Here is a 14,017-nt window from a genome sequence, read left to right as displayed (position 1 = left end):
CCCCCCTCCCCCTCCTCTCTCCCCTTTCCGTCTCACGCGCACGGCCTCTGTGCATGCGCATTAGGCACAAAGCTTCGCTCTTTGTCCCCATCTGTCGTTCACAAGAATTCAAGCCTTTGGCATTCGGTAGCCAATGGAATCTAAGAAATGGCGGAAAAATGATTCCGCCTCTGTAGATAAACTTTGATTGGCAGCTCAGATTACCAATAGAAGGCAGCACTTCATAACCCTTGGGCGGCACCGAGCTCCGTTGTCTCGTTTCCGGCTGTCGCGCGCTCTTTTCTCGGTACGGTAGAGGCCGTGTAGCGTCGCCGTTACTCTGAGGAGAGAACAGTCGGTAGAGGGTGAGTTTTGAGACGGTTTGGTTCTTGTTTAGGAGGGAGTGGGATTTCTTGCGACAGTCGGCGAAGGAAGAGGCTAGGGCGAGGCTAGGTTTGGAGGGAGGATGGCTGTTCCAAGGCCCCTTGAGGCCTTGTCCCCGCCGTCACACGGCCTCAGCCCACCCGCGGGGGCCCAGCGTTCTCAACTCGCCTCGGGCTTTAACCCGTCGCCCGTATTCTTTCCCGTCCCGTTTCTTTGTGCGACTCATCTCCGAATCTTAGCCATGTAAGTTCCCGGCCTCTGAGCCGCCCTGGGCCCAAAGGTGTGGGGTCTATTAAGTGAGAGCCCTGAAATCGTGGTTGGAGAAGGAGGCGCTTTGTCGGGCACTCCTCCTCTCGGCCCCGCGAGGCCATTAATTAAGAATGGGCAAGTGGGGCCCCTCGAGCGATGTTTTCTTTGTCAGAACTCTTAGCTTGGAAGTTCCTCTGGTTGCCCAGACCCCACCGCTTTTGTAGCCGGGTTCCTGTATGCACTTTTTCTAGTCTTGCTGCCTAGTTCCTCGACCGATTTATAGCATCACTTTTTAAAACGAAACTTATGGATTTCCTAAACGAAATTAATGGATTTTCTATCGGGTATTTTCCACGTTGAAAAACTCATCATAAGCTGGCGCCTTTCTTTGTGTTTTTAACAGAGAAGTCGATGTTAGAGAGGACTTGGAGGCACTTTGACGTCTTCGATCGAAGTTGAGGGTAGGGTTGCCAGATACAATACAGAGCACCCAGTTGAATTAGAATAGACAACGAATTCTTTTTTAGGATACGTCGTATGGTACTTATACTAAAAACCCATTGTTTGAAACTGAAACTCAGAGTTAACTGTGAGTTGTATGTTTTATTTGCTAAATCTAGCATCTCTAGTAGGGGGGACACTGGCTAGATTTATAACGTGTCCTTATCTAACTTCCTAGGTATTGAATGAAAGGTCCTAAGAAACTCTTAGAAAAGGACCCTACCCTGTCAGTTCATTTTACAGCTGCAGGCTGGCCACCTAGGCGGCCATCTCTGTCTGGTAAATTTATACCAGATTTTCTCCGCAGTTTCCTCTTTAAAAAGTTGACCCTTTTCCTGAAAATCAGGGGAGCATTTATTTATATTTTAGATATGTGTGATGTACTGTTTGGTCCTGTACCTAAACATTTGTGCAACTGGATCATGCCCGTAGCAATAGTCTTTCTAAACCAGCAATACATATTTTCTCTCAAAGTCCTTGCTGGTGATCTTTGTGCTTTGTTCTCTTTTCAAAGGCCTAGTAGTGCAGTGGATTTATTACTCAGAAGAGATCTCTGCACATATTTCCAAATTATATTGGTAGTCATCATCAGAAGTAGGTGATAGGAAGAAATACTTCTTGAGTACTTACTAGTTTGTGGTCACTGTTACAGTGTTATTTATCCTTCACCAGTGCATTCCAATGTTGGGCCACTTCGGGACCAGGGAAAGGGGGAAGTGTTTAATACCTGGGACCCACATACGAAAAGATTTGATTTTAATGCCCACCTTTTCTCATCACCAACTGTTTCTGGGGTGGACTTTAGATTGTGTGTTTTAATTTCCTACTTTTATATCTTATTGTTAAAAACAGGATTTTCTTTCTTTTTTTTTTTTAAGGTATCCCATTTGCCATGAAACTGCTACACCTGTTCATGGCGTTTAAAACTGTTCCAATTTTTTGAGAAAAAAATGCTGTACTGTGTCACAAAGTTAATCCAGAGTCACAAAGATAGATTCTATTTTTAAGAATTTATCCTAAAGAAATAATTAAACAGAAAGCTAAAAGCAAGAAGTTATTTACTGCCACATTATAATAGGAAAAAGCTGAAAACCCGTATGCCTCCCAAATGTAGGAAGTAGTTTAGTAAATTTAGTTGACACTACAGAAATGAGGAAAAGATGAATATGCAATGGTGCATTATTATTTCAGTTACTAAAGTGTATGTCTTGGAAAGTAAATAAGCAAAAAAATGGAAAATTGGGAGGAATATTTAATCATGGATGTGCCCAAAGATTTAGCTATGAGTGTTGATTATAATGGTGAAAAATTAAAAACAACCCAAGTGTCCAACACAATGGGGTTTGACTGACAATTGAATACTATGTCCATTAACAATTATTGTAAAAGAAAGCTGTTCATGATGTAAAGTAGAAAAAGCAAGTTACAAAATAGTTTTATAATATCCCATTTCAAATACATACAAGTAATAACTAGAAGGGTATACCAAAATGTTAACAGTGACTATATTTTAGTTGTAGGTCTATGGATTATTTTATTTTTGTTTTTATTTCTAAGTTTTCTATATTAAATATTTATTTTGTAATAAGTACCTTATTTATTTATTTATTGTGTGTGTTTTTTTCCTTATTGTAGTTTCTTATTCCTTAATGAGAAACAAGACTGATGAAATGATATAGATGGGAAAATTCAAGTTTTGGCTTAAATGTTAATTTTTCAATGAGATTTATCTCACCGCTCTATTTAAAATCAGGCTGCCTCCTTCCCTCCCTATCCACTTTGCCCCGTCCCCTGCCCTTTCCCCGTTTTTCTCTATTTTCCTGTAGTACTTACCTCTTCTTCAGTACTGTGTATTTATTTTGTATATTGTTTTATCTCACTAGAAGGTAAGCTCTGAAGGCAAGAATCTGCTTTGTTCATTGATCTATCCCAAGCACCTAGAATAGTGCTGAGAAATAGGCATTCAATGGATATTTGAATGAATTAATAAAATAAAAAATCATTAATTACCTATAAGGCAGTTGTTTTCATCTTTGCCTACCTTCTGTTCCTTGTCTACATTCACACATTTAAAATTTTTAAAAAACTTCCCACCTTAGATCATCAAATATCTTTCATGTTTACATGATCTTCATAATTTCTAATACTGTGTAACATTTCATTGTATAGATGTATCGTAATTAAGTAAAAGTCATTCTCCTAATTTTGGATATTTAAGTCATTTTTATTCTATTACCTTGAACATTTTCATGGACATAGTTTTTTAATTTTAAAATTACTTTCTTAGGATAAATTTCTAGGAACAGAATTCCTGAGTTAGAGAATATGAACATCTTGATAGCTCATGTTACCTATTGTCTTATGAAACAGCTTTTGGATACAGAATTTGAGGTTGCATTAATGTTTCCAAGTTGTGGGATATGATATAAAATGGATTAGGAAAGTTTTTGTACACATCAAAGTATTCTCATGTACCCACCATCCAAATCAATAGTTATCTAGCCTTTGTTGTATTTCCTGCATTGGAGAAATAACAATTTTCTCTGTTTTAAAGAGATTGTGGGCTGGCCAGTTAGCTCAGTTGATTAGAGTGGTGCTGATAACATCAAGGTTGTGGTTCCATCTCTGTACAGGCCAGCTGCCGAAAAAAAGGGGGTTATAATGTTAACAGTACAGTATTCATGAAAAATTTTCTGTATCTTTCCTGCAGCTAAATTCTGACTTAAGAAGGTCTCTGATTTGAAGGAAAGAATTTAGGATTGACTTTGCCCTTTTAAAAATAATTCATTTACTGGAGCACTGTCCTTGTATGTGGAAGATGGTCCTCAGTTTGTTAACCTGATTGATGGAGAAAATGTTCATTTTTAAATTGTCAACTTTTTATTGTGCACAATTATTGAAAATCAGCGTTGTACCTCACATGTATGTATAATAAAAAATTTTTTTAAAGTAAAACAAAATTGTCAACTTTTGAATTCAATTGGATTGCACCAGGAATTTTCATTTTTCTTTTTAATCTTATGTTGATTTCTTAATGCCAGAATTTAACATTTTATGGTTGTGTGTTTATCTTTTTATATTTGCTTCTCTTATTGATTTGGTAGTCATTTATCTTTCCATCGTGATTAATAACTATTTACTAAGTGCTTACTCTATGCCAGTAGTAGGCTAGTATTTTCATATGTTTATTAATCCTCATAGCCACCTTGAAGGACAGGTATTTTTATCATCCTTTTTATAACAGCTGAAGAAACAGAAGTAATTTACATAGCTAGCAAGTTTTGTTCTGTTTTTTTTTTTTAAAGATGACCGGTAAGGGGATCTTAACCCTTGACTTGGTGTTGTCAGCACCACGCTCACCCAGTGAGCAAACCGGCCATCCCTATATGGGATCCGAACCCGGGGCTTTGGTGTTACCAGCACCACACTCTCCTGAGTGAGCCACGGGCCGGCCCATAGCTAGTAAGTATAAGGACCATGATTCAAACCCTAGTATGTCTTACCCCACTGTGGGCTGGGACTTGCTAGGTTCCCGAGAGGAACAAGACTTTATTAGTCTTTGTCCTTGTGATAACTAGAATCTATTTCAATCATCATTTTTTCAAAACATGCTTTAATATGTGATAAGGCCAGTTTTTAGGAGATAGATTCTTTTGGGAAAGCAGTTTCCTATTAATGTGTGAATAATTATAATACTGAACCGGAAGATTCCCTAAGTCATTCTAGTGCAAGCTGTTCTCATCCAGTACTCATCTAGTTTCTATGTTCACTATAACTGCTGATCTTCATTGCTTTTATATTTTTGAATTGTATTCCTTTGCCATAGTTGTTCAAAATAACCAACTTTTGGATCTGGCAAAAGCCAATATACCAAAGGTGATTAACCATCAGGGAGGAGACTAATTTCATTCTTAGCACTGAATGTATTCGACAGCCCACCTTTTCTTTTTAGAGTGCAAAAATGCAGAGCAATAAAACCTTTAACTTGGAGAAGCAAAACCATACTCCAAGAAAGCATCATCAGCATCATCACCAGCAGCATCATCAGCAGCAACAGCAGCAGCCACCACCGCCACCAATACCTGCAAATGGGCAACAGGCCAGCAGCCAAAGTGAGTAGATCCTAGGTGATAGGGTAGAAATAGGTTCCCTCTTGGGAATGGTTTCTTGGTTTTTAGATTAGTCTCTTGGGATTATAAAGGAATAGGCCTTTATGGCACACCTTTGTTCTTCTTTTCCCTATTTATCTCTTAATACTTCTTATGATGGAGAAAGGCTGATTTCCTGAAACCAAGGAGTGAACATATAACAGCAGTTGAGTATAGGTTGCTTTGCTGTGTTGGCATGTTCTACTACTAAACAGATGTCTGCATGTTTTACCTCAGCTTGGTTCTTAGAGGTAGTCATCAGATGACTGGTAGTTAAAGAGAATATAGAACAAGTCTTTAAGACTTAATGGAGAAGAAGTCTGGTCCTGAGTATTATACTTTTAGCCTGGGGACTGTGCCAGCCCACTTTTAATCAGAATAAAAAGTCTTTAAATGTACATTCCCTTTCATTCAGTAAACTTTGAGTACCTATCCCATTGCCCCAAGTCTGAAAGGGAATTGTTAACGTTAATGAAAATTGGTGAGAGATTAAGAAAGTGGAGCAGTTATGTTTTAAATTTTAAAATTTGATCTCTTGTAATGTAGGGCTCCTTGAATTGCTTATTTTTTCTCTTTGGCCAGTAGCTCCTGTTTTTTTTTTTTTTTAAGATGACTGATAAGGGGATCTTAATCCTTGACTTGGTGTTGTCAGCACCACGCTCTCCCAAGTGAGCTAACCGGCCATCCCTATTCATCCCTATATAGGGATCTGAACCTGTGGCCTTGGTGTTATCAGCACCACACTCTCCGAAGTGAGCCACGGGCCGGCCCCTAAGTAGCTCCTGTATTGTCTTTCATTCTTTGGCTTAGTACAGCTTGGTTTCTGGCCAATACTAGAGCTGTTGAGAAGTCCCCCCAGATTTCTGCATTCTGCTTTCACATTCTGAGGTGCAGTTTACCCATAACTGGTTGGTGGATAAGTTGCATTGGGGAATGGTGTTTGCTTTCTCTACAGCAATATATTTATTAATCTAGCAGCAGTTATAATTCTTTGGGGACGTGACTGTGTTTCTCTTTCCCCAATCTTTTGAGTGACTGTGTGTCTTCTCTCAGATGAAGGCTTGACTATTGACCTGAAGAATTTTAGGAAACCAGGAGAGAAGACCTTCACCCAGCGTAGCCGTCTCTTTGTGGGCAATCTTCCTCCTGACATCACTGAGGAGGAAATGAGGAAACTATTTGAGAAATATGGGAAGGCAGGCGAAGTCTTCATTCATAAGGATAAAGGCTTTGGCTTTATCCGCTTGGTGAGCAACTGTGGGCTTTAGGCATGTACTCTAAAAGGTGGGAAAGCTGGAGCATGATGAATATGGAAAAGGCGGTGGTAGAAATAATTCTCAGATGGTCTGTTAAGCTTATAGTTGGCGGAACCAAGACAAAAAATGCAGATTTTTATTTATTTTTTTCCCATAGGTCATTGTTACTGTTTTTTAAGGACACCGTAGGTTTATTTGCCTAGGATACTGTGCTAAAGTATGCCCTTTGAAACTTTTTATGTTTTATTTTTTTTATTATTTATTTATTTATTTATTTATTTATTTATTTATTTATTTTTTAAAGATGACCGGTAAGGGGATCTTAACCCTTGACTTGGTGTTGTCAGCACCACACTCAGCCAGTGAGCGAACCGGCCATCCCTATGTGGGATCCGAACCCGGGGCCTTGGTGTTATTAGCACCGCACTCTACCGAGTGAGCCACGGGCCGGCCCAAAACTTTTTATGTTTTAATTGGAAAATTTCAAACATACAGAAGTAAACAGAATAATATAATGAACCTGTACATATACATTGTTCAGCTTCAATAATTATCAACTCATGGTTAATTTTGTTTTATCTATACCCTTCCTCTATTTTCTACCCCCATTTCCAGAGCCTTTGCACATACATTGTCTCACTTAAGATTCTTCAAAACCATGAGGGGACAGTTTTATTTGTATCTTTGAAAAAATTTTTAATTGTGGTAAAGTATACATAATATAAAATTTACCATCTTAACCATTTTTACTCTGCCTCCATAAATGAGCATAGTGTGACAGTAAGATCACTGGATGGAGTGGTCAGAACTAGTTTTCGTTTTGGTCTGCTACTACAGAATATAGGCAAGTCATTTTCTCTGGCTATCAGGTTCTTTATTAATTTTTTAATTTAATTTTATTTTTTAAAAGATGACCGGTAAGGGGATCTTAACCCTTGACTTGGTGTTGTCAGCACCACGCTCTCCAAAGTGAGCCAACCGGCCATTCTATATAGGGATCCGAACCCGTGGCCTTGGTGTGATCAGCACCACACTCTCCCAAGTGAGCTACGGGCTGGCCCTGCAGGTTCCTCTTTAGTATTATGAGGGGGGTCCCATCAAGTTCTGATTCTGAAGAGTCCTCTTGGAGGGCATAAGTATGTCTGATACATAACGAAAATTAAAATATTCTGGGTGCTGTATTATAAGCGTAGATTTTAGGATGGTCCTTGTTTTTTGGATGATCTGTTACTAAGAGTAGTAACCTATGAAATTGATGACCATGTAAGTTGTATTAACTTGTATAATTTCCAGTTACATCTGATTATTGCAAGGCCATTAGAGTAATTAGGGTAATCAGAGTTACCGGAAACACACAGTTCAATTCTTCCAGTTCTATTCATGTTTCTTTGTATGCTTCTTGCCAAGGTTTTTTAGGATACATTTCGTTACTGAGCTATTTGACTTCAGACTGTTGATGACTGCTCAGGTGGTCATTGTCAAACTGAGCTATTTTAATTTTCCTCTTCCTAGGAAACACGAACCTTAGCGGAGATTGCCAAAGTGGAGCTGGACAATATGCCACTCCGTGGAAAGCAGCTGCGTGTACGTTTTGCCTGCCATAGTGCATCCCTTACGGTCCGAAACCTTCCTCAGTACGTGTCCAATGAACTGCTGGAAGAAGCCTTTTCTGTGTTTGGCCAGGTGGAGAGGGCTGTAGTCATCGTGGATGATCGAGGAAGGCCCTCAGGAAAAGGCATAGTTGAGTTCTCAGGGAAGCCAGCTGCTCGGAAAGCTCTGGACAGATGCAGTGAAGGCTCCTTCCTGCTAACCACGTAAGTGAGGGGTCATTTTCAGAAACAGACCTTTAAGTTGTTAATTCTTTCTGTGGTCCAGAAAGTTATCCTCTAGTAATCATGTTCCTGTGTTCATTTAAAGACTTTTGGAGCTAGCCAGTTTGCTCCCGTGGTTAGAGCATGGTGCTGATAACACCAAGGTCAAGGTTCAGATCTCTGTACTGGCCAGCTGCCAAAAAATTAAAGAATAAAAAGAAAGCCTTTTGATACTAATGGAGCTTTCTAGTAGGGTTTTTTTGTTGTTGCACTTTTTTGTTTGTTTGTTTTTCCTAGTAAGGTTTTAATATAGCCTTAGATTAATGGAAGTGGTATGAAGTTTAAGAAAAATGCCTTTTCGGTCTTTCAGTAGGTTGTCATTTAATCAGTGTTAAGCCTCCCTTTACTTTGAAGTTTTAGAACTTTGAAAAGTTGCTTTTTGCATGCACTATCTCTTAGTATTTACCTCAGGTTGTTTCCTGGAGTTCTGTAGATATCAAGATATTTAGGCTATACTTAAGTACTGCATCTACCTACTTTGAATGTCTTTTGGGGGCTATATTCAGAGATCTGAAGCCTGACTCTATCCTTACTATCTACCCCAGATTCTCCATAATGCCTTTAAAGGACTTGATTACTTGTGGCTAGGTGTGAAAACTTCAGAAGTATGTTCAGTTGTCCAGTCCCGACCCCTAAGTAGATCATTGTGTTGGTGGCAGGTGTAGAGGGGGAAGCCTGGTAGGGTATGATTTGATTAACACTGAGCTTCCTTCTTTCTCCCAGATTTCCTCGACCTGTGACAGTGGAGCCCATGGACCAGTTAGATGATGAAGAGGGACTTCCAGAAAAGCTGGTTATAAAGAACCAGCAATTTCACAAGTATGTGGTCCTGATAGATTCCCCATTAGGTTTTTGCCTTTTCTTGAGGAAGCTTGTAAAGGGATATGTAAAAGAGGCAGGTCTTTGCTCTACATGTTCACTGGTGACCATTAACTTGGCCCTCAGAAGGAATGCAATGCTTAGTTGGGGAAAATTAGTAACATTGGAACCTTGTCTATAGGGAACGAGAGCAGCCACCCAGATTTGCACAGCCTGGCTCCTTTGAGTATGAGTATGCCATGCGCTGGAAGGCACTCATTGAGATGGAGAAGCAGCAGCAGGACCAAGTGGACCGCAACATCAAGGAGGCTCGTGAGAAGCTGGAGATGGAGATGGAGGCTGCTCGCCATGAGCACCAGGTCATGCTAATGAGGCAGGGTGAGTACTGTAAATCTTAAAGCTAGAAGAAGGACAAAATGATTTTTTCAGGAGTTTCTTTGTATCCCTGGAGAAAGGCCTAAATCTCTGCTTTTATTCTCTGAAATATTTTGTTGATCTTGGTAGGCAAGTGGGCTTGGAGTTGTGGCAGAGAATACTAGATTCTGTGGAGAAGGAAATGATAGGTTTGATTTCATTTTTGGAATCTGGACACCTTGGGTGGCCACTCAGGGATTATATCCTCTTTGCTCTCTGGATCTTTACTTATGGAAAATTATTGGGCCTGTATGAAAAGAATGAAGAACACTCTTAATCAGTCTTTCGTTTTTCTAGATTTGATGAGGCGCCAAGAAGAACTTCGGAGGATGGAAGAGTTGCACAACCAAGAGGTGCAAAAACGAAAGCAACTGGAGCTCAGGTAACTCTTTTTCTTGAACCCTTTTTCTCTGACAATTCTAAAAGGTAATATCTCACTCCTGTTTCCTACCACCATGCTACCTCATGCACTTGTAAATATGTTGGCAAATATTTCCTGGCTGCTTCTCAGGTTCTCCCTTTGTATGGGAGATGTTTTAGCTGCCTGTGGTTCTAGGAATTACTTGGGACTGCACTAAAGAGAAAGCAACTGAGTGCTGGTCTCATGAGGCTCCCTTGAGGGTTGCCTTAAGGCCGGGCAGACTTAACAGTGAGTTTCCTGGTGAGTTATGATAGTTTTCAGTAGGCTAATCTCCTTGGTTGAGTCCCCTGCTAAGATAATCTGCCCAAGTTCTGGGATGCCTCTGTATTAAATACCTTGGTGGCTCTCTAGGCAGGAGGAGGAGCGCAGGCGCCGTGAGGAAGAGATGCGGCGGCAACAGGAAGAAATGATGCGGCGGCAGCAGGAAGGATTCAAGGGAACCTTCCCTGATGCGGTATATCTCCCATGTGCCCATGATGAACCAGGCTAGTTGTGTTTTGACAAACCCACCATGAATTGTCTGCTAGGACACCAGGTTACAACCAGTTTTGCTGTGCTATGAAACTTCTTTTAGAAAAAAGAATTCATGAGAAGGAAAGGTAAGGCTTAAAGGGGAGCTCTTCTTGCCTCACGGGCAATTTAGGATGAAAAGCTAGGGCCACTGTATGCTGTTTAGGCTCAGTGACTGTAGGATGAGATATATTAAGGCCTGTAGCAGCCTTGGCTAGTCCTCTGTTGTCCTTGCAGTTGTACAAGTTGGAGCCTTAGAAGAAATCACCTGTCTCTCCCGCTTACTTTCACTTCTCTTTCTGTTCCTAATAGAAGACTCTGACTTGTATCCTATTAGCTCTGTGACCTTGAACTCAATGCACAACTAGCAGGGAGCTGTTGGTGTTCCTCAGCTTGGTCTCAGTGCTCTTGGGATGTGTTATCACTCTATCTACTTCCCTTAGTGTGTGGTGCTCAATGGATTGTGGTAAAATGCACTGCTATCTTGGACTGTCTTGAGTATTTTTTGTTTTTCAGAGAGAACAGGAGATACGGATGGGTCAGATGGCTATGGGAGGTAAGGACTTAAGAGGTTAATGGCTCTGACTTCTTTGTCTGGCCTCTGATGAACTATGTAGCTTCTCCTACCTAGTTCAGATTTAAGGGGCTGACATTTCCAGGAGCATCATTTTGGGGGGTGACATGTCTTAACCCAGAGTTCTTTCTGAATTGTTTTCTTTAGCATAGAAAGAGATTAACAATCTCCATCCCCTGTACTGATCACACTACTCTGCTTTAGGTGCTATGGGTATAAACAACAGAGGTGCCATGCCCCCTGCTCCTGTGCCAGCTGGTACCCCAGCTCCTCCAGGGCCTGCCACTATGATGCCAGATGGAACCTTGGGATTGGTAATAAACTGCAGGGCCTTATAGTAACTAAATGATAGTAGGAGAAAGGGCTTTGCCTTAACAGCCTCTGGGCCTACCTCGATTTGCTACAGGTAACAGTCTTTAGGACTACTGGTATCCATTTAATGTAACCTCAGGATCTTGAATCTTGGACCTTGGTATAATCAGCACCATGCTCTTGAGCAGCTGAGCTCACCAGCCAGCTCACGATCTTTATTTTTGAATATTAAGCAAACTCAGTCTCAAACTATACTTTATCTTGGAGTGTTGAGCAAATGCCTTTGGCTGGCTGACCAGTCTGATTGACTGTTTAGTTGCTACCCTGCGTGTACAAGTTGTTTGGAGGGAAGTCAGTGAAGGCCAGGAATTGTCACGTAAAATAGATCTGAATCCAAAGGCTTCATGGCTTATATAATCCTGGGGTTGTTTTAGTTCTAGTGTCAAAATGGATAGCGCCCAAACTGGATAGGCTTAAAGTTGCTGAAGAATGATGGCCTTGTGAAAAAGGATGAAAAAGGACTTGTCTAGGACTTAACCCAGCCTAGGAATTTAGTATGTGATATTATTTACTCAGTAGTGAGGAACGTGGATAAAAAGTTAAAGGTAGGATGGTTGGGTGGCTTCCTAATTAGGATAACCTTTCAGAGTTATTTGCTAGAGTTCTCAACAGATTTGGTCACCCACCCCTAGCCTTTTTTTTTTTTTTTAAGGAGCCTTGAATAGTTGAGTGGAGATGACTCCAGTGGAGGGACTATGGATGGGTGGGAAGCTTAAGACAAAGGTTCTATTATAACATTGCTCTCTTTTTTTCTCTTTAAAGACTCCACCAACAACTGAACGCTTTGGCCAAGCTGCCACGATGGAAGGAATTGGGGCAATTGGTGGAACCCCTCCTGCATTCAACCGTGCAGCTCCTGGAGCTGAATTTGCTCCAAACAAACGTCGCCGATACTAATAAAGTTTCAGTGTCTAGTTTCCCAAAACCCTTAAAGGGAAGGACCCTTTTTGGACTAGCCAGAATTCTACCCTGGAAAAGTGTTAGGAATTCCTCCCAATAGTTAGGTCTTCCCCACCTGTACTACTGTAGGGAATATGCTGGAGGCAGTGGGCAAGGGAGGGGTGGTATTTAACAAATCATTTGTGTGGTATATTGTTTAATATTGTGTGGTGCATTCCTGAAGTCTCAAATGTGATTGTTGAGCGTCTCCGTGGCAAAATGGATCCAGTTAGAGCACCATTAATCTTGATCATTCCATGTTTTGTCCATTCTATTTTATTTGCTTTCTCATCCTTACACCTTCCAACCCCAGAGACACTGCCACATATACCACAAAAACCAGACATTCCCCCAATGACCTTAGCCCCCCCTGCTCCATTCACTCCCAGGTGAGAATTCAGGCAAATGTCCGCAGAGGTCACAGGCAACATACATATGGTTCTGTTGTATCCCGTATATTATCCCTTCATGTCCTAAAAAAGACATTTTCTCCTAGAGATTTTCATTTTAGTATATCTTTAAAAAACTTGTGTTAACTTGCCTCCATCTTTTTCTTGGGTAAGGACAACCCAGGAACAGCCCTTTTGTGTTGTGTCTATGATGTTGCTGTTCACAGCTTTTCTTGATAGGCCTAGTACAATCTTGGGAACAGGGTTGCTGTATGCTGAAGGTCTGACAGTAGCTCTTAGCCTTGCCTGTCTTAGGTAGTTAGGCTGTGCATTTTTTTTCATCGGTGTACCATGTTTGATTTGTCCCTGATCCCTTAAATTTGGAGTTTTTCTGAGAAATGGAGCAGTGATGCAGCATCAACTTATTAAAATACATTTTAAGCCTTTTAATTTTGTGTGCTATTTTTGAAGGGGAAGGGAGGGAGGGAAATTCTATCTTGGGAGATGAGCAGTAGGCTCTATAAGGTTAATCCTTTATGACCTTTTGATCAAAGTATTAATCATCTAGGCAGACATGGGGAGTAAGTGGTGGTGAGATGCATACTGTGGCTGAAGTGGTTGGCAAGAATCAGTGCTGTTGGAACTACATGGAAGTAATGAGAATGGTAGGAAAGCTGCTCCTTTAAGAGAAGAAAATGGACTGGAGGAGTTGGAATACCCTCATGGACCTGGGGGGTTCTCAAAATTGGTATTCATTTCTGAGCAGCTGCTAGTATGTCAGAGGCTTGGAATTGGCACGGTGAATCTAAAACCGTCTCTGCAGTGGTTAGCTGACCTCACCCAAGTTCCAAGCCCTTCTCTGCCTGATCCTTTTTTCCTGAGCCTTAGAGCTAAAATACTCCTGAGCTCTTTCCTATTGGCTGGGAAGACTAATTGAAGTTCCCTTGCCCATGTTAGGAGGTGTACGCCTCCTGAACTAAAGATAGAAACAGCTGGCCCTTCCAGGCAGCTAAAAGCCTCCAGACTAAGGTGTTTCCCACTCAGCAGTCAGACTCCTTGAAATACTCTTTCAGTAATTCTACCAACAGCTCCATGACTCTACTCTGCCGTAACAAAGGCTGTGGGCAGCGCTTTGACCCCAATACTAACCTTCCTGGTAAGTAAATCCTGACCTGGGGGGGGGGGGGGGGG

At 41.0% G+C, this 14,017-nt stretch overlaps 2 protein-coding genes across 3 annotated transcripts in view; both read left to right on the top strand.

The window, feature by feature from the left end:
* Positions 1-261: 261 nt before the first annotated feature.
* Positions 262-13,276, top strand: NONO (non-POU domain containing, octamer-binding). 2 transcript variants are annotated; one of them, XM_008567553.1, is made up of 11 exons: positions 262-344; positions 5,066-5,225; positions 6,315-6,508; positions 8,030-8,331; positions 9,112-9,207; positions 9,389-9,585; positions 9,919-10,003; positions 10,394-10,527; positions 11,069-11,108; positions 11,331-11,440; positions 12,261-12,370. In XM_008567553.1, exons 2-11 carry the CDS (start codon positions 5,075-5,077, stop codon positions 12,275-12,277), a joined length of 1,326 nt encoding a protein of 441 aa, XP_008565775.1. In that variant the 5' UTR covers positions 262-344; positions 5,066-5,074; the 3' UTR covers positions 12,278-12,370. The 2 variants fall into 2 exon arrangements, with proteins under 2 accessions (XP_008565775.1, XP_008565774.1); XM_008567552.1 differs by having other exon boundaries at positions 270-344; positions 10,394-10,496; positions 12,261-13,276.
* Positions 13,277-13,455: 179 nt separating this feature from the next.
* ITGB1BP2 (integrin beta 1 binding protein (melusin) 2) overlaps positions 13,456-14,017 on the top strand; it is a 4,543-nt gene continuing 3,981 nt past the window's right edge. Inside the window, exon 1 of the mRNA XM_008567551.1 lies at positions 13,456-13,982. Coding sequence (XP_008565773.1) covers positions 13,919-13,982 — 64 coding nt within the window. The 5' untranslated portion in view covers positions 13,456-13,918. The remainder of the gene's footprint in view (positions 13,983-14,017) is intronic.

This window comes from Galeopterus variegatus, unplaced genomic scaffold (genome assembly GCF_000696425.1).
Source record: "Galeopterus variegatus unplaced genomic scaffold, G_variegatus-3.0.2 Scaffold331, whole genome shotgun sequence".
NCBI classification, from domain to species: Eukaryota; Metazoa; Chordata; class Mammalia; order Dermoptera; family Cynocephalidae; genus Galeopterus; species Galeopterus variegatus.
Note: the sequence above shows the minus strand (reverse complement) of the source record. Positions and strands in the feature narration are given on the sequence as shown.